The sequence below is a fragment of the Camelus ferus genome, chromosome 35 (assembly GCF_009834535.1).
Source record: "Camelus ferus isolate YT-003-E chromosome 35, BCGSAC_Cfer_1.0, whole genome shotgun sequence".
Lineage (NCBI taxonomy): Eukaryota > Metazoa > Chordata > Mammalia > Artiodactyla > Camelidae > Camelus > Camelus ferus.
Genome location: NC_045730.1, coordinates 22599524 through 22618518, shown reverse-complemented (window position 1 = coordinate 22618518; position 18995 = coordinate 22599524). Strand labels below are relative to the sequence as shown.

Below are 18995 nucleotides of genomic sequence, written 5' to 3'. Positions count from 1 at the left end.
GTTTGTCACTTGCTGGATCTGCACCCAGTGTTTAAAACCAAAGTTTGGGAGTCAGTCCCAGACTCAAGCCCCTTGTGCCCTTGGGGGGTTGTGACCTTTAGACAGATTAGCATTTCCATGCCCCACCATCCTTACCCACGAAACAGTGCAAGGTTGCTTGGAAGACGACATGGGATGGTAGGAGTGAAGGATGCAGCCCAGAACCTGGCAGGGGGTGGCCCGCAGAGGCCGGGGTGCTGGCGGTGGGAGAGGCAGCCGCAGCAGAGGGCAGGCTGGGGAGGGACCGGGAAACCTGGACCTTAGAAGCGGTGTGCACAGGGACAGCTTTTTGCCTGCTGGGATCCCCCAGGTCACTGACACCCTTTTTGTTTTCTTTCTTTCCGGTTTCAGATGGTTGCAGCCTTTTCTGAAACCAACTATTTAAGTGGACCAGCAGTGGCCCTTCATGTGCTGGTCACTAAGGTGACCTCCCTTGTCCGTGGCCAGGCTTCTTCCCGACCTCTTGAACCTTGAGGTTCCCTGCCCTGTCAGTGAAGTGAGTTGGGTAACCAGTGCCTCTGGCTCTTTATGTAATTTAGCATTCCTAGGTGACCTCCACCCTTACTGCTGAGTTAAACCTGCCGGTTCGGTTACTAGCTGTGTGGTTACTAGCTGTGTGCGTTTGGCGAGTATCTCCTTTCTCCATGCTTCAGCTAATCCTGGCATCTTCCTCCCTGGTCAGAATTGGCTCAGTCTTACACCAGGACAGAGGCTGCACCCAGTAAACATTAACTGTTAGTTTTGGCCGTGTCTGGAACCAGCTTTGCTGAGATATTCTGCTCCTGGTCCCTCCTGATCTGGAGGCACAGCATAGGTCTCCTGTCCACTACAAGTTGGGGTTCAGGCTGGAGGGGGATCTCCCAGGTGGAGAGATGCTCCCTCTGGCAGAGCCCTCTGAGCTTTGGGACACCTCCACCCTCACCCCTACCTATCCTGGGGTGCCTGGGAGCCCAGAAGAGTGTATCAGCCTGCATGAAGGAAGCAACCCCACCCTTTGCCCCCAGCCAGGGAACCCGGGGCTGCTCAGAGCAGGCAGGAAGGAAGCCAGCCTCCGCAGCTAATCAGCGGGAGCATCAAGGGGGTGACCGGGCGGGGGCGCACGGCCAGACCCGCTCTGTGTGCTCTGTGTGCGCTATGGCCTCATGCTTTCTCTCCATCACCGGCGCCCCCTCCCCAGGACGAATGAACAGCCAATGGGTGCTTAGCTGCTTATTGCCAAGCCCCGAGGGGGAGGGGGGAGGGAGAGCAGAGCGGGAGCCCGACTCCCAGCTGCTCCGGGAAACACAAAGGCCGCATGCTCAGGCATTGGTAATTCTGAGCTGCCCCTCTTAACTCCCCTCTCTCTCTCCAGGTTTTCAGAAAAGTTGGAAAGAAAGGTTGCACTGACCACGCTTTCTTCCCACTCTCAGAGCCCGACTCTGCTGTCTCCACGGCTGCAGCCACGCCCCCAGGGCGGGGAAATCACCCTTCTTTCCCGGGATCCACCGGGTGGGCGCGGGGGCGGGGTGCGGGGAGCCGCCCGCAGCCTGGCGGTCCCTGTGCGCTTGAGAAGCGAATGGCGCAAAGCTGCCCTGGGGAGGAGGAGAGAGGGGAGCGTTCGTCTCCCAGCCGTGGGTCCTCCCAAAGCACAGATGGGAGCCGTTTGATGTTTTAATTTTTTTTTAAAGCAGTTATTCAGAAGTGGCAATTCCATTTATTTAGAATCTGTGAGCTGCCCCGAGGGAATGGTGGATGACAGGACAGGGCTTGAGGGGAGAATTCACTGACTGAAGCCCACGCTGTGATTGACTGGCCCAGGGTCAGCTCCCAGACAAAGGCTGCTCCACCTGGACTTCCCTACGTGACGCCCTTGCCCAGGAAGGCCAGGGCACTGTAAAAAGAGAGTGCAGAGAGGGCTCCCAGCGGAAATCCCATTTAGCCCCCATCTAAGGGTGTGTATTTGTTTCCTGAGGCTGCGTAACAAGTCACCACACACGTGGGGGCTTAAGACAACAGAGGCATCTCTCACAGTTCTGGAAGGCAGAAGTCAAAGTCAAGGTGTCAACAGAGCCGTGCTTCCTCCAGAGGCTTGAGGGGAAGTCTGGGGCTTGGCTCATCTGGCTTCTGGTGGCTGCCAGCGTTCCTCATCAGGGGCCTTTGTCACTCCAGCCTCTTGCTACCTTCACACGGTCCTCTGTTGTGTGTCTGTCTGTGTCAAAACTCCCTCTGCCCCACTCCCAGAAGGAGCCATGTGATTGCATTTAAGGTCCACCTGGGTAATCCAGGGTACGCGCCTCCTCTCAGACGTCGTAATCACATCTTTTGTAATGTGAGGCAGTAGTCACCGGTCCCCGCAGTTAGGATGTGGGTGTACCGTGGGGGCGGGGCGGGGGGGGGGTGACAAGGTACATAGCAAGTCATGTCACAGGAAATTCTCCACGTTCATAGCAATATTATTCACAAAAGCCAAAACATGGAAGCAACCCAGGGGTCCATTAATGGATCCATAAATAAACAAAAGGTGGTACATCCATACAATGGAATATTATCCAGCCTTTAAAAAGGAAGGCAGGGGAGGATATAGCTCAGAGGTAGAGTGTGTGCTTAGCATGCGTGAGGTCCTGGGTTCAATCCCCAGTACCTCCATTAAAAAAAAGAAAAGAAGGCAATTCTGACACACGCTACAACATGAGGGAACCTCACTGATGTTATGCTAAGTGAAATAAGCCAGTTGCAAAATGATAAATGCCGTATAATTGCACTTAGATGAGGTACCTAGCATAGTCACATTCATCAGGATCGAAAGCAGAATGGTGGTTGCCAGGGCTGGTGGAAGGGGGGATGGGGACATGATGTTTCATGGGGACAGAGCTTCTATTTTACAAAAGAGAATATTCTAGAGATTGTTTGTACAACAATGTGAATGTCCTTAACAATATTGAACTATGTGTTTAAAAGTGGTTGGGATGGTAAATTTTATGTTATGTGCATTTTCATACTTTAAAAAATGTTTTAATTAGAATAAATTTACCACAACACAGAAGTATGCATGCCAAGGGTGAATGAGGGACATTAAGCTACACTAAGTGAAATATGCCAGGCTGAGAAAGACAAATACTGTATGGTCTCATATACGGAATCCAAAAAATAAAACAACACTTCATAGATACAGAGTTATACTTCATAGACACACTGGTAAATTCTGTAGGAGTTCACAGGAGAAAGAGACCATTTGGAGGTGGGATGGTCAGGGAGGGCTTCCTGGAAGAAGTGGGCCTTGAGCAAGATTAAATTTAAATAGTAAGGGAGAGAAGAGAGGACGGTGTGGGCACAGATTTGGAAATAGAAATGAGATCAGTATTTACTTTGATATAAGTAGATTGAGCGGAAATGAGTGCTTTTGGAGGGAATTGGGCAAAAGTGAGGTTGGAGAGGTAAACTGGGCCTAGATTCAAAGAGGAGCTTAAATACCAGACTGGCATTTACAACTTGGTACCATGTAGGAGGTTATTGTAACAATTCACAGGTGAGAGAATGAGGATCTGAAATGAACGCAGAGAACATTCACTTTGTGCCAGGCACTTGCTCAAAGCACCTCACGCAGATCAGTATTATTTCATTAAATCTCGTAGCAGCCTGTGAAGGTATATGGTCATCATCCCCATTTTGCAGGTGAAGAAACTGAGGAACAGAGAGGTCAAGTAACTTGCCCGAGATTCTGTAAGAAAGATGGATATGTTCACTGATGGACTTAACGGATCAAGGTGGGTGGGAAGGGGGCGTGCAGAATGATTGCCAAGTTTTTTAGAGTGAGTGACTCGACCCTTGAGAAGGTTGGGCAGGTTTTAGGGAAGGAAGGAGCTCAATTTAATAACCCATTTTAAGAATAAAGAATCATATTTTAGGGCAGGAGTTTGGTTCATCAATCTAGTTCATCACTGATTAGATGAGAACCCTGAGGCTCAGAGAAGTTAGACTTTGTCCAAGAGCACCCTTCTGGTATGTATCCCTGGCAAGTGCAAAGTGATAGTGGAATATGTCAGGGGTGGTAAAAATATTCTGCGGAGAATTGGAGAGGGGCCCGGGGCCACCTCATCCTCTATGGCTCTCCTCGGGCTTTGCCTGAACAGCTCACAAAATCGCCTGGAAGAGTCATCGTCATGAGAATGTGCCCTGAGCACTTTATAGCCATATGCCCGTGTGAAGTGTTCTTTGGATTGTTACCATCCAATCATGTCCCACCTCGGAAGGCAGTGTAGACAGGCCTGCTCTGAACCCTTCGTGCTGGTAGGTGCTGGGTTTCCCACTGGAATAGTCCAGAGCCCTTGGGAACTCCGATCTGGGAGGCTGAGTCAGAGAGTCTGTAAATAAAGAGATTCTATCTGTCAGATGTAAGGAGGAATAAAAGCTTAGAAGGACAAATGGAAAAAAAAAATCTGAGACAGAAAAAGAAAAGGAAAAAAGCTGTTGAGTGAACAAAGTTAATTACAGGCTGAGAGGAAGTCAGTCTTAAACGGTGCGACCTCGTGGGGCCGGTATGGCGCCAGTGACCCAGAACAGGCTGTTTCTAACCCAAGACGCACAGGACATGCCTTGCTCACATGGGCACTGAGGCCCCGGCCAGGCTTGTCCCATGGAACTTGACTGGACTCCCGGCTGCCTGGCTGGCCTCCCTCCCAGCCCGATCCTGCAAAGCCCCACCAATGTTTACAGCACAAGTAACTGGCAAATTATAATCAGCAGATTCTGTAAACATCCCTTCGTAGTGCATAATACCATAAAGTTTCTGCTTACCCCGCAACGTTCACCAAACGAGCTTAAGAAATGTCCGAAACGATGTAATTCATTAATCACCATCTCCTCTAGGTAGGACCGTCTTAGTTTGCAAGATCGGGAATCGCAGGCTGATGCCTTCGATGGTTTGAAACCTACCATACAGGGAATTACAGATTGGGTGCCTGAATCAATCAGGATAAGCCAGGTTATGCTGTGATGACAAACAACCCCCAGCGTCAAGGTGACTTAACGATGTTTATTTCTCACTCATGCCACGCGTCCATCAGGTGGGTGGCAGACCTCAGGCCAGTCAGTGGAAGAAAGAGCGTGCCTGTTAAAGGGACTTCAGATTCAGCAGTTCTAACCTCAGTATCTTCTGGCATCTGTCATCTCCCCCTTCGATGCCTGTGCTTCCCCGTGTGGAAATCGTGGGTCATTAATGTAGACTTTTCTTTATTGAGAGTGGTGCGTGGGATCCGTAGTAATTGTTGTATGAAGTAAAGGGATTAACCTTTTGTAACATTTTTTTAACCAAAGACATGCATCCAAGTAGGTGCTATCCTTGAAAAGAGTCAGTGGGAGATGGTAAAGTTTATTCAAGAGATGCTGCTATGGCTTACGTTACTGAACGCAAGTTCCTGTGCCCGATGCATGTGAGGCCAAGCAAACAAAAACATCTGAGTCTGGAGCAGAGAAAGGTTCATCCCAAGGCTGAGCAAGGAGAACCAGTGGCTCCTGCCTTAAGCTGCGCCCCCGCCCTAGACTCCCCAGAGGGTTTCAGCTGAGCATTTCTAAAGGCCAGCTGAGAGAGGGGCGGGCCAAGGTCGTGATCAGCTGTGCACAGTTCTCTTGATTGGTTGATGGTGATCAGTCCTCAGGCACCAGAAGGTCTGGGGGTTCTGTGCTCCTGATCATCAAGTAGTTAATTTCTTCCACTTGGGGGTGGTTTTTAACATCTGGAAAACTCAGGAAATCTGCATAAGTTACTATTATCTGGGTCCTTCAGAGAGGAGCTACAGAGGATATAGGGGAGGGGTCTGTCCAAGGAAAGCCCTATAGGGTCCCACTCAGTTACACTCATAGCCTTCTAGTTGCTTTTGGTGTATGAGTCACCAAGAAAAAATGGTATTTTACTATAGAAATTCCAGTATAAAAAGGATTGTGGTAACAGGCTAAGTCATAGTGGTATGTCACCATGGAGAGGCCAAAAGTCAGTGTCCATGAGGCTCCTAGGGTGGCATCCATTATTCTGGTGAATCCTTCAGCATGTCAAATCAGTTCCCTAGCTCTGCAGCTCAGAAACCTGATTTTTCATCCTTGGTTGAAGACTCACATTAACCAAGTTCAAAGTACCAGATGTATAAATCAGTACCAATACATAAAATATGAATGTACTGGTTTCAAGTAAGTGACACAACTCTTACCCAGACAGAGACCCCAGGGCTCACGAACCTAGGAACTAGAGACCACAGAGGTGAGACAGCAGAAGGGTTGTTCAAGTGGCCTGTGAGGCCAGTCTGACTTCATTTGGAATCATGGCTTTGCTGGGAGGCAGCCTGCATGACATCTCCAAGTCTCAGCACCATCACTGGCAGAGGAATGACAGTCTTATTTTAGATGATAATGTGGTCATGTAGGAGATTGCTCAGCACTGTGTGTAGGACATGGGCCGTATGTAGGACCTCAGCAAGCTCTTTGGAAGGCATGGGATTAGAAGAAGGGGAGTTCCATAGGTAATAGGAGTGTTTCACACGACTGGCTATGGTAGCCCCATGCCTGCATTTCTGCCATAGAAAAGGCCTTGCCGCTGGGACTCAAATATTCAAAGCCTGTTGGCCAAGACCTCATTTGTTTCCCCAGCTCATTCCCCTTCCCAGACTCCTCTCCATCCCCCACCCCACACACCCTATTCATTCACTGGGCCCATTCTATGAAACCATCACTATTTTTAGTTATATTATAGATAAACTGTTATTCTAGCCCTGAGAGTAATTTTTTCCTCTTCCTGGGTAAATTTATGTATCCCTGGTTGGTTCCATTGAGATGTTGGCTTTAAAGTTTAACTCTCAAAGAGAAGGGAATCTTATTTCCATCACTTCCAGGTTTGGGCTGGAACCCTCACCATAACCCCTAAGAACCCACAAAGAATGACTTTATAATCGCACCTCATTTTATGAAACCAGTTTGATCCAGTGTGCTCTCCGCTCCGCCCCATCAACATTCACCAGACTTGACTCCACGTGACTTTTGACATTTGAAAAAAGTCCAATCTGTTCTGAGCACAAGAAGGCTTATCACCAGTGAGGATGCTTTTACAGATGTGACCCAGGCTTCAAAGGCAAACCCCAAAGATCACCAAAATGTCTGTGCATTTTAGATCCGTTGTGACTGCTGTGGAAGGGACAGCAAGCATTTGGACGGATAAGTTACGGTACTTTGCAGTGTAAAAATCAGCCTGCTACCCTACATTTGGTCACAACGTTTAAACGCTTTGTATCTGGGCAGCCAGGTACCTTCTAGGGGTAGAGGTGATGCTGGCAACATGGCCTGCAGCATCTCATAGCAAACACAGCCTGAGGCTTCAAGAGCCCCCTCACCTTGGATTCTATGTTGTTGTTTATCAGTGATGCTCTGAGATGTGCCACATTCACTCCCAGCCTTCCTCTGTGTAGATTCCTACTCTTTATGAAGGAGCGTCTTACATAAAGTCTTGAATTGCCCATCGGTTACAGAGATTGTGCTTTCACTTCTTCAAATTTTAGTGTGAACTGAAGGATAGACTGTTAGAAGGTGTTTGTTTATCAAGCTGGATTCTCCTGTTGATTTACGTCTTCTGGGGGAAGGAAGCACTGCCCGTGTTTCAGACCCACTCTCGTCGTTTCCAGCTGGTTTCACTGGTAAATTGATGGTGATTGGAGCCTGGAGGCTGCCACCCTGGGAGCCCAGGAGGAGGCAGCAAAGAGGGAACCACACTGTGGCTTTTTGAAATGAACACTAGCTCTTACTCTGTGCATCGAAGGGAGTCTAAGGTCCTGTTGGCAGGTACTACGTGCTGCGTGCTTTCTGTACCTCCTGCAGGACTGGCTAGTGCTTTATACATATTAGACACTCGGTAATGTTTGTTGAATTAAATGGAGTGCACCTGCCTTAGTCACTTGGGCTGCCATGACAAAACCACAGACGTGGAGGCGGGTGCTTAAACAACAGACACGGATTTTCTCACAGCTCTGGAGCCTGGACTGTCCAAGATCTGGGTGCCCGTCTGCTCGGGCTGCAGGGAGGGCTCTCTTCCTGACTTGCAGATGGCAGCCTTCTCACTGTGTCCTCACCTTGTGGAGAGAGAGCAAGCAGGCTTTCCAGTATCTCTTCTTATAAGGACGCTCATCCCATCATGAAGGCCTGCCCTCTGACCTCACCTAAACCTAATTACCTCTCAGAGGCCCCATCTCCAAATACCATCACTTTAGGAGCTGGTGCTTTAACATATGAATTTGGGAGGAGTGGACACAATACAGTCCATGGTAGCGCAAAAAAAGTGAAATAAAAAACTAAATTGTCATGCAACTCTCTGCTTCTCTTTTTTACCACCTTCACCATTGCACCCATTCCCCCACCTCTGGCAGCCACCAGTCTGTTCTCTGTATCTATGAAGTGTTTTTTTGTTTGTTTTAGATTCCGTATATAAGTGAGACCATACAGTATTTGTCTTTCTCTGCCTGGCTTATTTCACTTGGCATAATCCCCTCAAGGTCCATCCATGTTGGAAACAGCCTAAATGTCCATCAACAGATGACTGGATAAAGAAGATGTGGTATATTTATACAGTGGAATACTATTCAGCCATAAAAACTGACAACATAACACCATTTGCAGCAACATTGATGTTCCTGGAGAATGTCATTCTAAGTGAAGTAAGCCAGAAAGAGAAAGAAAAATACCATATGAGATTGCTCATATGTGGAATCTAAAACAAACAAAAAAAGAACATAAATACAAAACAGAAACAGACTCATAGACATAGAATACAAACTTGTGGTTGCCAAGGAGGGGGGTGGGAAGGGACAGACGGGGATTTCAAAATTTGTAGATACTGACAGGCATATAGAATAGATAAACAAGATTATACTGTATAGCACAGGGAAGTATATACAAGATCTTGTGGTAGCTCACAGCGGAAAAAAAGTGTGACAATGAATATATGTATGTTTATGTATAACTGAAAAATTGTGCTCTAAGCTGGAATTTGACACAACATTGTAAAATGACTATAACTCAATAAAAAAAGTTTAAAAAATAAAATAAAATTAAAAAATAAAGTACAAAAAAAAGGTCCATCCATGTTGATGTGAATGACAAGATTTCCTTCTTCTTGTGGCTGAATAATACTCAATTGTGTATAAATACCACATTTTCTTTATCCATTCATCCATCGGTGGACACTTAGATTGCTTCCACGTCTAGACTGTTGTAAATAATGCTGCAGCGAGCATGAGGATGTATATGTCCTTTTGAGTTAATTGTATTTCCCTTCAGATAAATACTCAGAAGTGAAATTGTTCGATCAAATGGTAGTTCTAAAACTGCCATGTAACTCTTGATTCACGTGTTATTCCCCCCTCTTTAATAGAGAAATGCAGCAGTGTAACCACCAGAACAGGAAATATTCTCAGGAAATGTGTGTGTGTGTGTGTGTGTGTGTGTGTACATATATATATATGTTTATACATATTTTTTATTGAAGTATAGTCAGTTTACAATGTTCTGTCAATTTCTGGTGTACAGCACAGTGCTTCAGTCATACATGAACATACATATATTCGTTTTCATGTTCTTTTTCACCATAAGCTACTACAAGATATCGAATATGATTCCCTGTGCTATACAGTATAAACTTACTTATCTATTTTAGTATACCAGTCAGTATCCGCAAACCTTGAACTCCCAATTTATCCCTCCCCAGCCCAGGAAGTGTATATTACTGTGCATAAATGCACACACATGTACACACACACACATTGTCTCTTCTCTAATCTGTTTTTGCTCTGAGCTTGGAGACATCCAGCGAGTACACCTGGAACAGAGTGGCTGTCGTAAAGTCCGTGCGTCTGCACATACCTCACCCGGGAGGCAATGAAGAAATGACTGTTCCCTTTTAGCCCCATATCTCCATCCTCAGCCTTTCCCTCCTCCCCAGCCTCTGAGCCTGGAGGTCTGCAGTCATCTCAGCAGTGACAGACCAGAGTGACTGATGTATTGATAATGCAGACAGCTGCAATAACTTCATGCCTAAAGCTCGGGCACCCTCCTTTAGATGGGCAGAGATGTCTAGGAAAGAGTTCTTGATGAAAAACATTCTTAGGAAAACTGTTCTCCTTTGGAAAGGCAAATTTTCAGTTTATTTTTTAAATACTATTTCCAAGACCCTTTGGCCTTGATTTTAGCATTTCTTGCAGGAAGGTACTTTTATTGCTTGCATTTTAAATTATGGGAGCATATAGAGTGGTCTAGGGCAGTCTCTGGAGCCAGGATTCACATCCCAGCCCCAATACTTAAACAACACTTTATCTTTGGGCTCCTGTTTCCTCCCTGTACAATGGGGTTAATAATAGAACCACCTAGTAGGGCTGTGATGAAAGTTAAAGAAGGTGATGTTTGTAAAGTGCTTGAAACAGGGCCTGGCACATAGCTAATACTATATAAGTGTATGTTAAATATATATATTTATTATCATGTTCTACAATAAGTCAATTATAGTAGCATAATTATAGTATTATATAACATAAATGTGTTATACAACATATGTTTGATATATGTCATAGTAATACATTTATTACATACATGTGTGTGTATATATTTATATATTTGTTAAACAAGGCATCTGCCTGTCTGTTCAATATAAATGTTCTATGTGGGGAAGGAGGGCTGTGGGGTTTGACAGCCGTGCCAGTGATCAAGTACCATCTGTTGATACGACAAACTACCAGGAAACAGGGCAGAAGGTCTCAATCCACTGGTGGCCCTGTCCTCACTGTCTACTCCTTTGGGTTTTATAAAAGCCATTTGTAAGGACTGTCTTGAGCTTTGAGACATTCCCTTCAAAAAATTGTGTAAACCTGAGATTGCACGTTTTAGGGAAAGTAAACTCTCATCGCTTACTCTTTTTCCGCTTTGTTCTCCCTCCAGCCCAAGCTTTTGGCCAAGGAGCTGCTTGACCTCGTGGCATCTCATTTCAATCTGAAGGAGAAGGAATACTTTGGAATAGCCTTCACAGATGAGACGTAAGTGCCCCCACGCGCTCACAGAACCTGAAGGGAGAATACAGAACCCGAAATCGCACTGTCTCAACTGTCAGCAGTGAAGGCAGCTGCAGGCCGCTTGGGTCTTGTGGTTCAGGGTCAGTCCCAGTTCATCATCTGAATTTCAAAGGCCTTGTGATCATGCCTGGAACGGCCAAAGGATATAATTAGGGTGATGCTAATATTATGAAATTATTAGGTAAACTAGTTCTTATAATCAAGCCGGCTTGTGTTCAGAACCGAATGTTTATTTTTTTAAAAAAGTGGATTTGTATGGGTTTTGTTTTCTATTAAAGTTAAATGAAAACTTCTGGAAGTGAAACATTTCTCTCCAGTGTTAGAATAACAATAGCGGGAAGTGAATTTGATGATAAATTTAAAATGTAAGGTATCTGTGCAGTTTCACTGTCGACGCTGAAATAGAATATAAAAAATCGAAAATTCCGATCACACACCTGATGAAAAGTACCTTGGCTTTCCGCTTGGCTCTATACTGTGTTTTGTAACACAAGTAAGGAATATCTTTACTAAAGTTTCAATTTCCTTCTTAATACACTGTCAGCAAAAGAGTACAGTGAACACCTGCACAGATTCCTAGATAAAAATAAGCTGTTCTAAGCAAATGTTTCACAATTTTCTTTCCTCTGTGTACACACATACACTTGGTCGCACACACACTCCTCCAAGTCTTTAGAATTACAGAGATGGCTTTCTAAAGTTCTCATGAGTCACGGTTAGGTTAGTGGCTGGACAAGATGGCACAGGGAGCTTATGCTCCATCAATCAGATGGTACCATGGAGGCAGGACGAGCTCAGAAGCAAGGACCAGAGGCATCCACATTGGTCAGTAGGAGAAATGATCAGATGTTCTATGTGAGGAGCCTCCAGGAGCTGCAGACAGACAGCGTGGCCCTAGGGTTTAGTGTCTAGGTCGGGACCCTGTATGTGAAGGGGATGTGAATCAGGACTGTCTTGGGCAAACTGGGCAGATGAGCGCCCTCTAAATTAGTGACCTTTCGGGTGGTGGTGTGATCAGGGAACCACACTGGGAGGAGAGCCACCCTGCCTCAAGAAAGCCTGGAGTAACAGGCCAGCCCCCAGCCCTGGGCCCATAGTGCACTGAGCCAGGGGGGAGGCTGGAGTGGTCGCTTCTAGAAAGAGCGCTTTGCCGGCAAATGGGATCAGGGCTGTGAGCTGGAGGGCCGTGGTGGGAAGGAGCCAGCAGAGTCATTAAAAAATGCTCTAGGACAAATATACATCAAGAATAACTCCTTTCACAAATGCAGATGTTTTCTACCCTTTCTCCTGAGAATCCCTGTAAACCCCGTCCATTGCTACTCATACATTTTTCACTAATTAGAAGGAAACGAGAGTTTCAATGAATCATACCGCATTATTCACATTTCCCAAGTACGTTTATTCTTATAAAAGATGCAGTGAACTCAAGCTGAGTCCCGATTACACTTCCCTTTTGAATGAACAGGAGTCAGAATGAGCTGGTTGTCCTGGGCCAAGGAGGAGGAAGTCACCTGCTGAAGGTTTCAGACCACAGCCCTGACAGCACCAGCCCGAAGGCAGTGAGTGTCAGGGAGAAAGCTGCTCTCCTCCCAGAAGAGAGCCGAGCAGCAAAAGCGCACAGCGTTGTTCACCTGTCCCGCCAAAGGGAGGCTGTCAGCTCCAGGTCTGGGTGCTCCTGGTTCTCTGGTCTGGCTGGAGAAGCATGTGTATGCGGCCAGGCTGGAGGAAAGGGTCCCTCTCCCTGGACTGGTGGAGCTAGCAGCTGGAGAGCGCTGTGGGGGACAGTGGGAAGAGGATATGACCCATCTTCTGGCATGGTCCAGAGGAAGAGCGGTCGTCGCCATCCTCTTCACCCAAGTCTGGGTGGGCAGGTTCCCACCCTGTGGGAGTGGCAGGCAGACAGCCAAGATCAGTGCAAAAGACCTACACCTGGCAGATGGTTCCTGGCGAAGAGGTGGCAGGTGGGTGTGACTCACCGGGAAACAATGAGTGTCAGGGGCCCCGAGGAAATCGGGAACCAGGCCTCCCAGCAACCAGGACGAGGAGACAGAAGCAAGTGGGGGCAGGGGGTGGCTGTGACTCAGGGCAGAGTCCGTCATGGACTGACAACACCTGGGGCCAAAGGCGTTGGCTGGTGACCTCTCTGGTCATCTGAACTTTTCTCCTTTTCCTGGTGGTAAAGGGGTGAATGAAAGCTGTCACCACAACATGGTGCCTGTTGGGGAGGCTTGGTCCAGGGCAGCGATCGTATATCAGTAACCGCCAGCCTTACCGTGTGATCCCCCAGCCCTCACACTGATCATTTAATAACTGTGATTTAATAGCTGTGTTTTCAAATTGTGCGTGTGCATTGTGTCATGGTGTGTGTGTGTGTGTGTGATTTCTGCAGGTGCTACGCTCTGCATCATTTATGATAAAATGCAAGCGAATTTTCATCCTTTATTGCAACTCATGGTATACCCCATGTATTTGCCTGTTTCCTAATGCAAATCAAACAAGACTAACTTAGACGGTGCTGTAAGCTGTAAAATGCTGCACAGGTGTTGGCAGCTGTGTTACCATCCCTAATAGCAGAATATGAGACTCTGAGGCCATACGTGATCAACGAGTCTTTCAGTATGAATTGCTGTTGATGACATTTTGTGGGATCTGGATGGGCCTGGAGAAGAGAAATACAAAGCAGAATGTACACAGGAAATTGGAAGATTCTCCAAGCCTGTCCTCACCCCTAAGTCATATTCATTAATAGTGTCCAAGGCCGCAAGGATATTTTTTTTTCTATTGTTAGTTAATCAGTTTGTCAGGAATAATACTGGCTCCACCTTCTCTTTTTTAATTTAATTTTAAAAACGTTTTATTTTGAAATAGATCTACAGAAAAGTTGCAAAGATGGTACAGAGAGCTGTCACATACCCCTAGCGTTAATATTCCTACCAACCATGTTAATAATTATCAAAACTAGGACGTTAACATGGGTGCTGTGTTAGTAACTGAACTACAGACTTTACTCAGATTTCACTGGTTTCACCGTGAATGTGTTTTTCTGTCCCCGGATTCAGGTGCATTTAACCCCTTTCATTTTTAATAGCTCCGCACTAATAAAAGGAGATAGACAGGCATACCTCGTTTCATGGTGCTTTTCATTACTGACTTTGTAGATACTGTGTTTTTTGCAAATTGAAGGTCTGTGGCAACCCTGCGTCGAGCAAGTCTATGGGTGCCGTTTTTCCAACATCATTTGCTTATTTTGTGTCTGTGTGTCACGTTTTGGTAGCTGTTACGATACTTCAAACTTTTTCATTATTATTATATTTGTGATGATGATCACAGATCAGTGGTCTTTGATGTTACTATTGCAAAAGAGATTACAACTCCCTGAAGGCTCAGGTGATGGGTAGCATTTTTTAAATTAAGGTATGTACGTTGGGTTTTTTTTTTTTAGACATAATGCTATTATACCCTTAATAGACTACAGTATAGTATAAGTGTAATTTTTATATGCACTGGGAAACCAAAAAATTATGTGGCTTGCTTTATTGTGATATTCACTTTGTTTCAGTGGTCTGGAACCAAACCCACAGTGTCTCCACGGTCTGCCTGCAGATGGGTGTCTGTGACTGATCCGAACTGTGCAGATACATACAAACACACTTTGGCAGTCTTTAAAACATTCTGAAGCAAAGTAAGAGCCTAGTATAAATTTGATCTTAAAATAATAGTTAACATTGTGCTACAGACATGGGCCTCAACGTTGGCTCCACATTGGAGTCACCGAGGACATTTTATAAAAGGCTGATGCCTGGGACCTCCCCGCAGAAATTCCGATTTAATTGGTCTGGGTGTGGCCTGAGCATCAAGGCTTTTGAAAGCTCCCCAGTTGATTCTTGTACGGAGCCAAGTTTGAAAACCCTTGTTGTAGAGAAAAGAGAATGTTGGAGTAATTTCCTCTGCTCCCTCCCTCCAGACCAAAGAAGAGAAGCTGAGTTCACTCAAACTTTGAATATTTGGGGCCAATCATGGCACATGCCAGGAGCCCAAAGTTATAAACCCTCCCCATTTCAGACTCTGGAAACCTGACTATTGGAGAACGAAGTCAGAAGTTCAGATTTAGTGTTTCCTTGAATATAAAAAGAGTAACTGAGATTTTCATTTATCAAACATTGATATCCTTTGCTAGATGAAAGTTATTTTTACATTTTATTGTTGAAATATTTCTACTGCTGCTTCAACACCCAAGTTGATTTTTTTCCCAAAGCTCCTGGTCCTGACTGTATAATTTAAATCAATAAAGCCCTATTTTTAGTTATCTGATCCATTCTCAATCATAATTTCTGTTTCCTCTATTGATTTCTTTAAAAAAAAGTTTTATTGAGGTTGTAATTGACATACGAAGGTGCACATATTTAAAGTGTACCTTTCAGTCAGTTTGGACATCTGCAAACATCTAAGTTTTTAATTTTTAAAATTAAAAAAAATTGTTGACAGAGGATCTCATCATCAAAAGCCATAACTAACCAACTTGGAGACTATTTAGCAGAAATAGTCAACCACACCCCAAGAAGCTTGGTTAGCCATCATTGCACGTTGCAAAAGCCACATACGGTTAGAACGTATTTTCATGTGCCAATTAAGGAAATGAGTAGTTCTTATTTAATTACATGCATACATGTCAATGAGTAACCTCTTATTTAATTACAGACCCCCTTCAAAATTTAAGAAGTTACATTCCCTCCTCTCCGCAAACGTTTATACACAAAGTAATTTATGCTTCAGTTTCAGAGGGTTTGCAGACACTCTGAAGCCGGAATCTAAGTTTAAGAACTAATTAAGGATTTTTTTTTAACAACATGCTGTGTCTTAATTAATCGAGTCATTCATGGGGAGTGTGATTTATCCGGATAATTAAGGTCCAGAATGCCCCCAACTCACTGGAAATGCATCTGTAGCCCCAATGCCAGGATGATGGGGGGACTCCTCTGCTCTGTGGCTCCTTGGGCCCCGCGTCCCTTGACTAGAAGCAGGACTAGCCTTGGCCGAGACATCTGGAAAGGGCCTCATTGATGAGACTTCCCTGTCCCAAGCTGATCTACAATTGAAACGCTAGAGTGGAAAAGCAGTTTTCCAATTGCAGAAGAAGCCACCGCAAGAAGCAGCTCTGGGAAAGTAACATCTAGAAGTAGGTTTGGGGTTTCCATTCCTTAAATGCTCTGTGCCGTGAGACGGAGGAGAGGAGAAGATCGCTGGCTACAACCTCCATGCCTGGGTTGTCACAGCTGCTTCCGGGCAGGTGGCAGTCAGCCTTCATCACCCCCCGGAGATGGCCGGTGTAGACCCTCAGACCTTGTGGCTCACAACAGCGCCTTCCTGTTCAGTAACCAGAGAAGGGCTTTGGCACAACTCTTCCTGTGTGCGGCTAGGGCAAATCAGAAAAGAACGAGGCCACCAGAGGAGGCCTTAGGGATCCAGACTTATCTCCTGACCTTTTCCTTCCCAGAGCAGGCGGTACAGGGGAGCTCGTATCCTGGGCCAGGCGAGCAGAGTGAATTCTCCCCGAATACGGAGATCGTTTAGTTAGAGCAGGAGCGACGTCTGCACGTGGAGGGCAGTCGCCGACCCGACGGCAGCGTTGCTCTGTGGGGCTTATCTGAAGCTGATGTATTTGCTTCTTAGCAAGTGTTTTCTTAGTATCCACCATGAGGCCTGGAGAGACAAAAGTAACTGGCCTTTGACCCCTCGTAGAGCTTGTTTTTACTTGAGGTGGTTAAGCGTTAAGATACAGTGTAGAAGGTGCTATGAAAGAAAATTTGGAATAGCCTTAAGAGGACATAGTGGAGCAAACAATTTCTCCATATAATAAAAAATTAAAGGCGTGAATACACATGGGCAAAATAGCCCATGATTTAGGCATCTGGGCTCCCCAGTACATACCTTACCTTAACCTGTGTGTGGCGCTCTCTCGCAGGCGCTGTCTCTCACGTGCGCTCTCACACGCTCACATACCTAAAAGCCCCTGTTCGAGGGATTCTAGCTAAGTCAGCGTCCCTGAGCTGTCCATGACGAGCAGGCATACTTCCAATTCAAAGACCCTGAAAAGCGAAACCTTCTATGTGAAGGCCTCCCCTTCACCCCTCTCCATCCAGTGACGTCTGTAAGAATTTCATCCTCTTGCTTTGGCTTCCTTGGGGAACTCAATCCATACGCATCAGCTACCTACAATAAAAAGCCTCTAAAAGGCACAGAATACGATTCTCCCCTGGGGTCTAAAAAGTGATGGTTCAGACAGGTTTATCACACACCACCACCACCCCCCCAGGAACTCTCTCTGAACAAAGCTCTCCTTAAGGCCATTTCTGTTTAAGGTGCCAATGCTTGGACCAAAAATCTGTTTGTATTATACGTAGAAGCTCAAAGCAATCTGTGACATAAATGCATCCAATTTCTGTTGCCTGGAAGCAATTGCATATTTATGACTGACCTCACGGTTTTACCTATTGCTACCAGAGACCAAATGGGTGTTATCTTGCTGGCTTTAAAGACAGTCATCAGTCAGGCAATGACAAAAGTACTCTGAGTGTGTGCTGGGACTTCTTCTGTTTTTTGGGGTTTTTTTGTTTGTTTGTTTGTTTTTTTGCTTTGTTATCGGCAAATGCACTGATGTGAATTCTCAAATGAAAAATCAATGAGCTAATGAAAACTAAGATATCAGGCCTGTCTTAGTTAAACTGTGGAGAGAAAATGCTTCTTTTCTCTATCCTTCGCTTCCCATCCCACCCCAACTTAAAGGGGGAAGAAGAGTTTAAGGCAGAGACTGGATGTCGAGACTAGGAGGTGTTCCATGGAAGAGACAAAGTCCCAGACGGTGGGGCACCGTTTGTAGCGTTGGCTTAGGGAGCGTGACTCTGAACTCAGCACGATGAACGGGAAATACTTCAGTGAGCCGAAAGTGGCGGCCTCAGGACTGGAGCTCCCAGTTTGCTTTTTAATCCAGCTCTTAGCTTTTGCCCAAATATTGAGCAGTTGTGACGGGGGACCTGGGGCGGGTCTCTTGTCCCTCAGGCTTTCCCTTTGTAGCTGCCGTGAGTGGAGAGATGCTTTTTACAAGCACATAAAGTGGAAGGAGTGACTTCCTTCCCCCTGAGGGTCCCAGGACTCCAGGTGCACGAAGCCCACCTCTCCACAGATATCAGCTCCCTGCCTGTGTGTGTGTGTGCGCACATGTGTGTGTGTGTGTGTGTGTGTGTGTGTGTCAGAAGTGGGGTTGAGGGATTCAAGTAGGGGAAGTGGAGGAGGAAATTTATTTTCCTCTGAGGCCAACTATGCAATTCAGGGAGGATTCTGGCCTCCTGTTCTTTCTCCTTTTTGATTGTTTTCTTGCTTTCTAGTCATGTCATGGGCGATAAATGCTAAACCAATACATAGCTGGGAACCAAGGAATTTCCAGTTAAATAGTCATCTCTAAGATGTCATTCTTGTAAAAAGTTTAGTGTGGGGAATGAAATTCCCTGGAGAGGGAGGCCCCACCCATTTATCTGCCCTCTAATAACATGGATGAAGAAGATGGGCAGTGAGCAGACCTAGCAGAGTGGAGCCACGTGACGTCCGTGTCTGAGTCCCTTCAAGCAAAAGGTCCCCCTTGCAGGTTCTCTGCCAAGTGAATTACGGCCCCCAGAAGCCAAGTTGAACATCCAGCAGTCTGAGTGCTCAGAAATGCTGTGCCCTCAGGGTGGGATGAGGTTTTCTCAATCCTGGCCCGTTGACAGGTCTTAAGGGCACGTGTAGAACATTCCATCTCTCAGTTCCTCCTTTATTCTTTGAGCTTGGAGCTGGAGGGGAATATCCGTGCCCCCCTTTTAGTCTATTTCAGAAGACGATCATGAAAAGGTTACT

The 18995-nt window shown here is 45.9% G+C and overlaps 1 protein-coding gene across 1 annotated transcript in view; it reads left to right on the top strand.

Annotated features, from left to right (window-relative positions):
- The window catches only part of FRMD4A (FERM domain containing 4A), a 276313-nt gene that overhangs the window by 128008 nt on the left and 129310 nt on the right, over positions 1-18995 (top strand). The window contains 1 exon segment of the mRNA XM_032473723.1: positions 10978-11072. Within this exon segment, the coding sequence (XP_032329614.1) occupies positions 10978-11072 (95 nt within the window).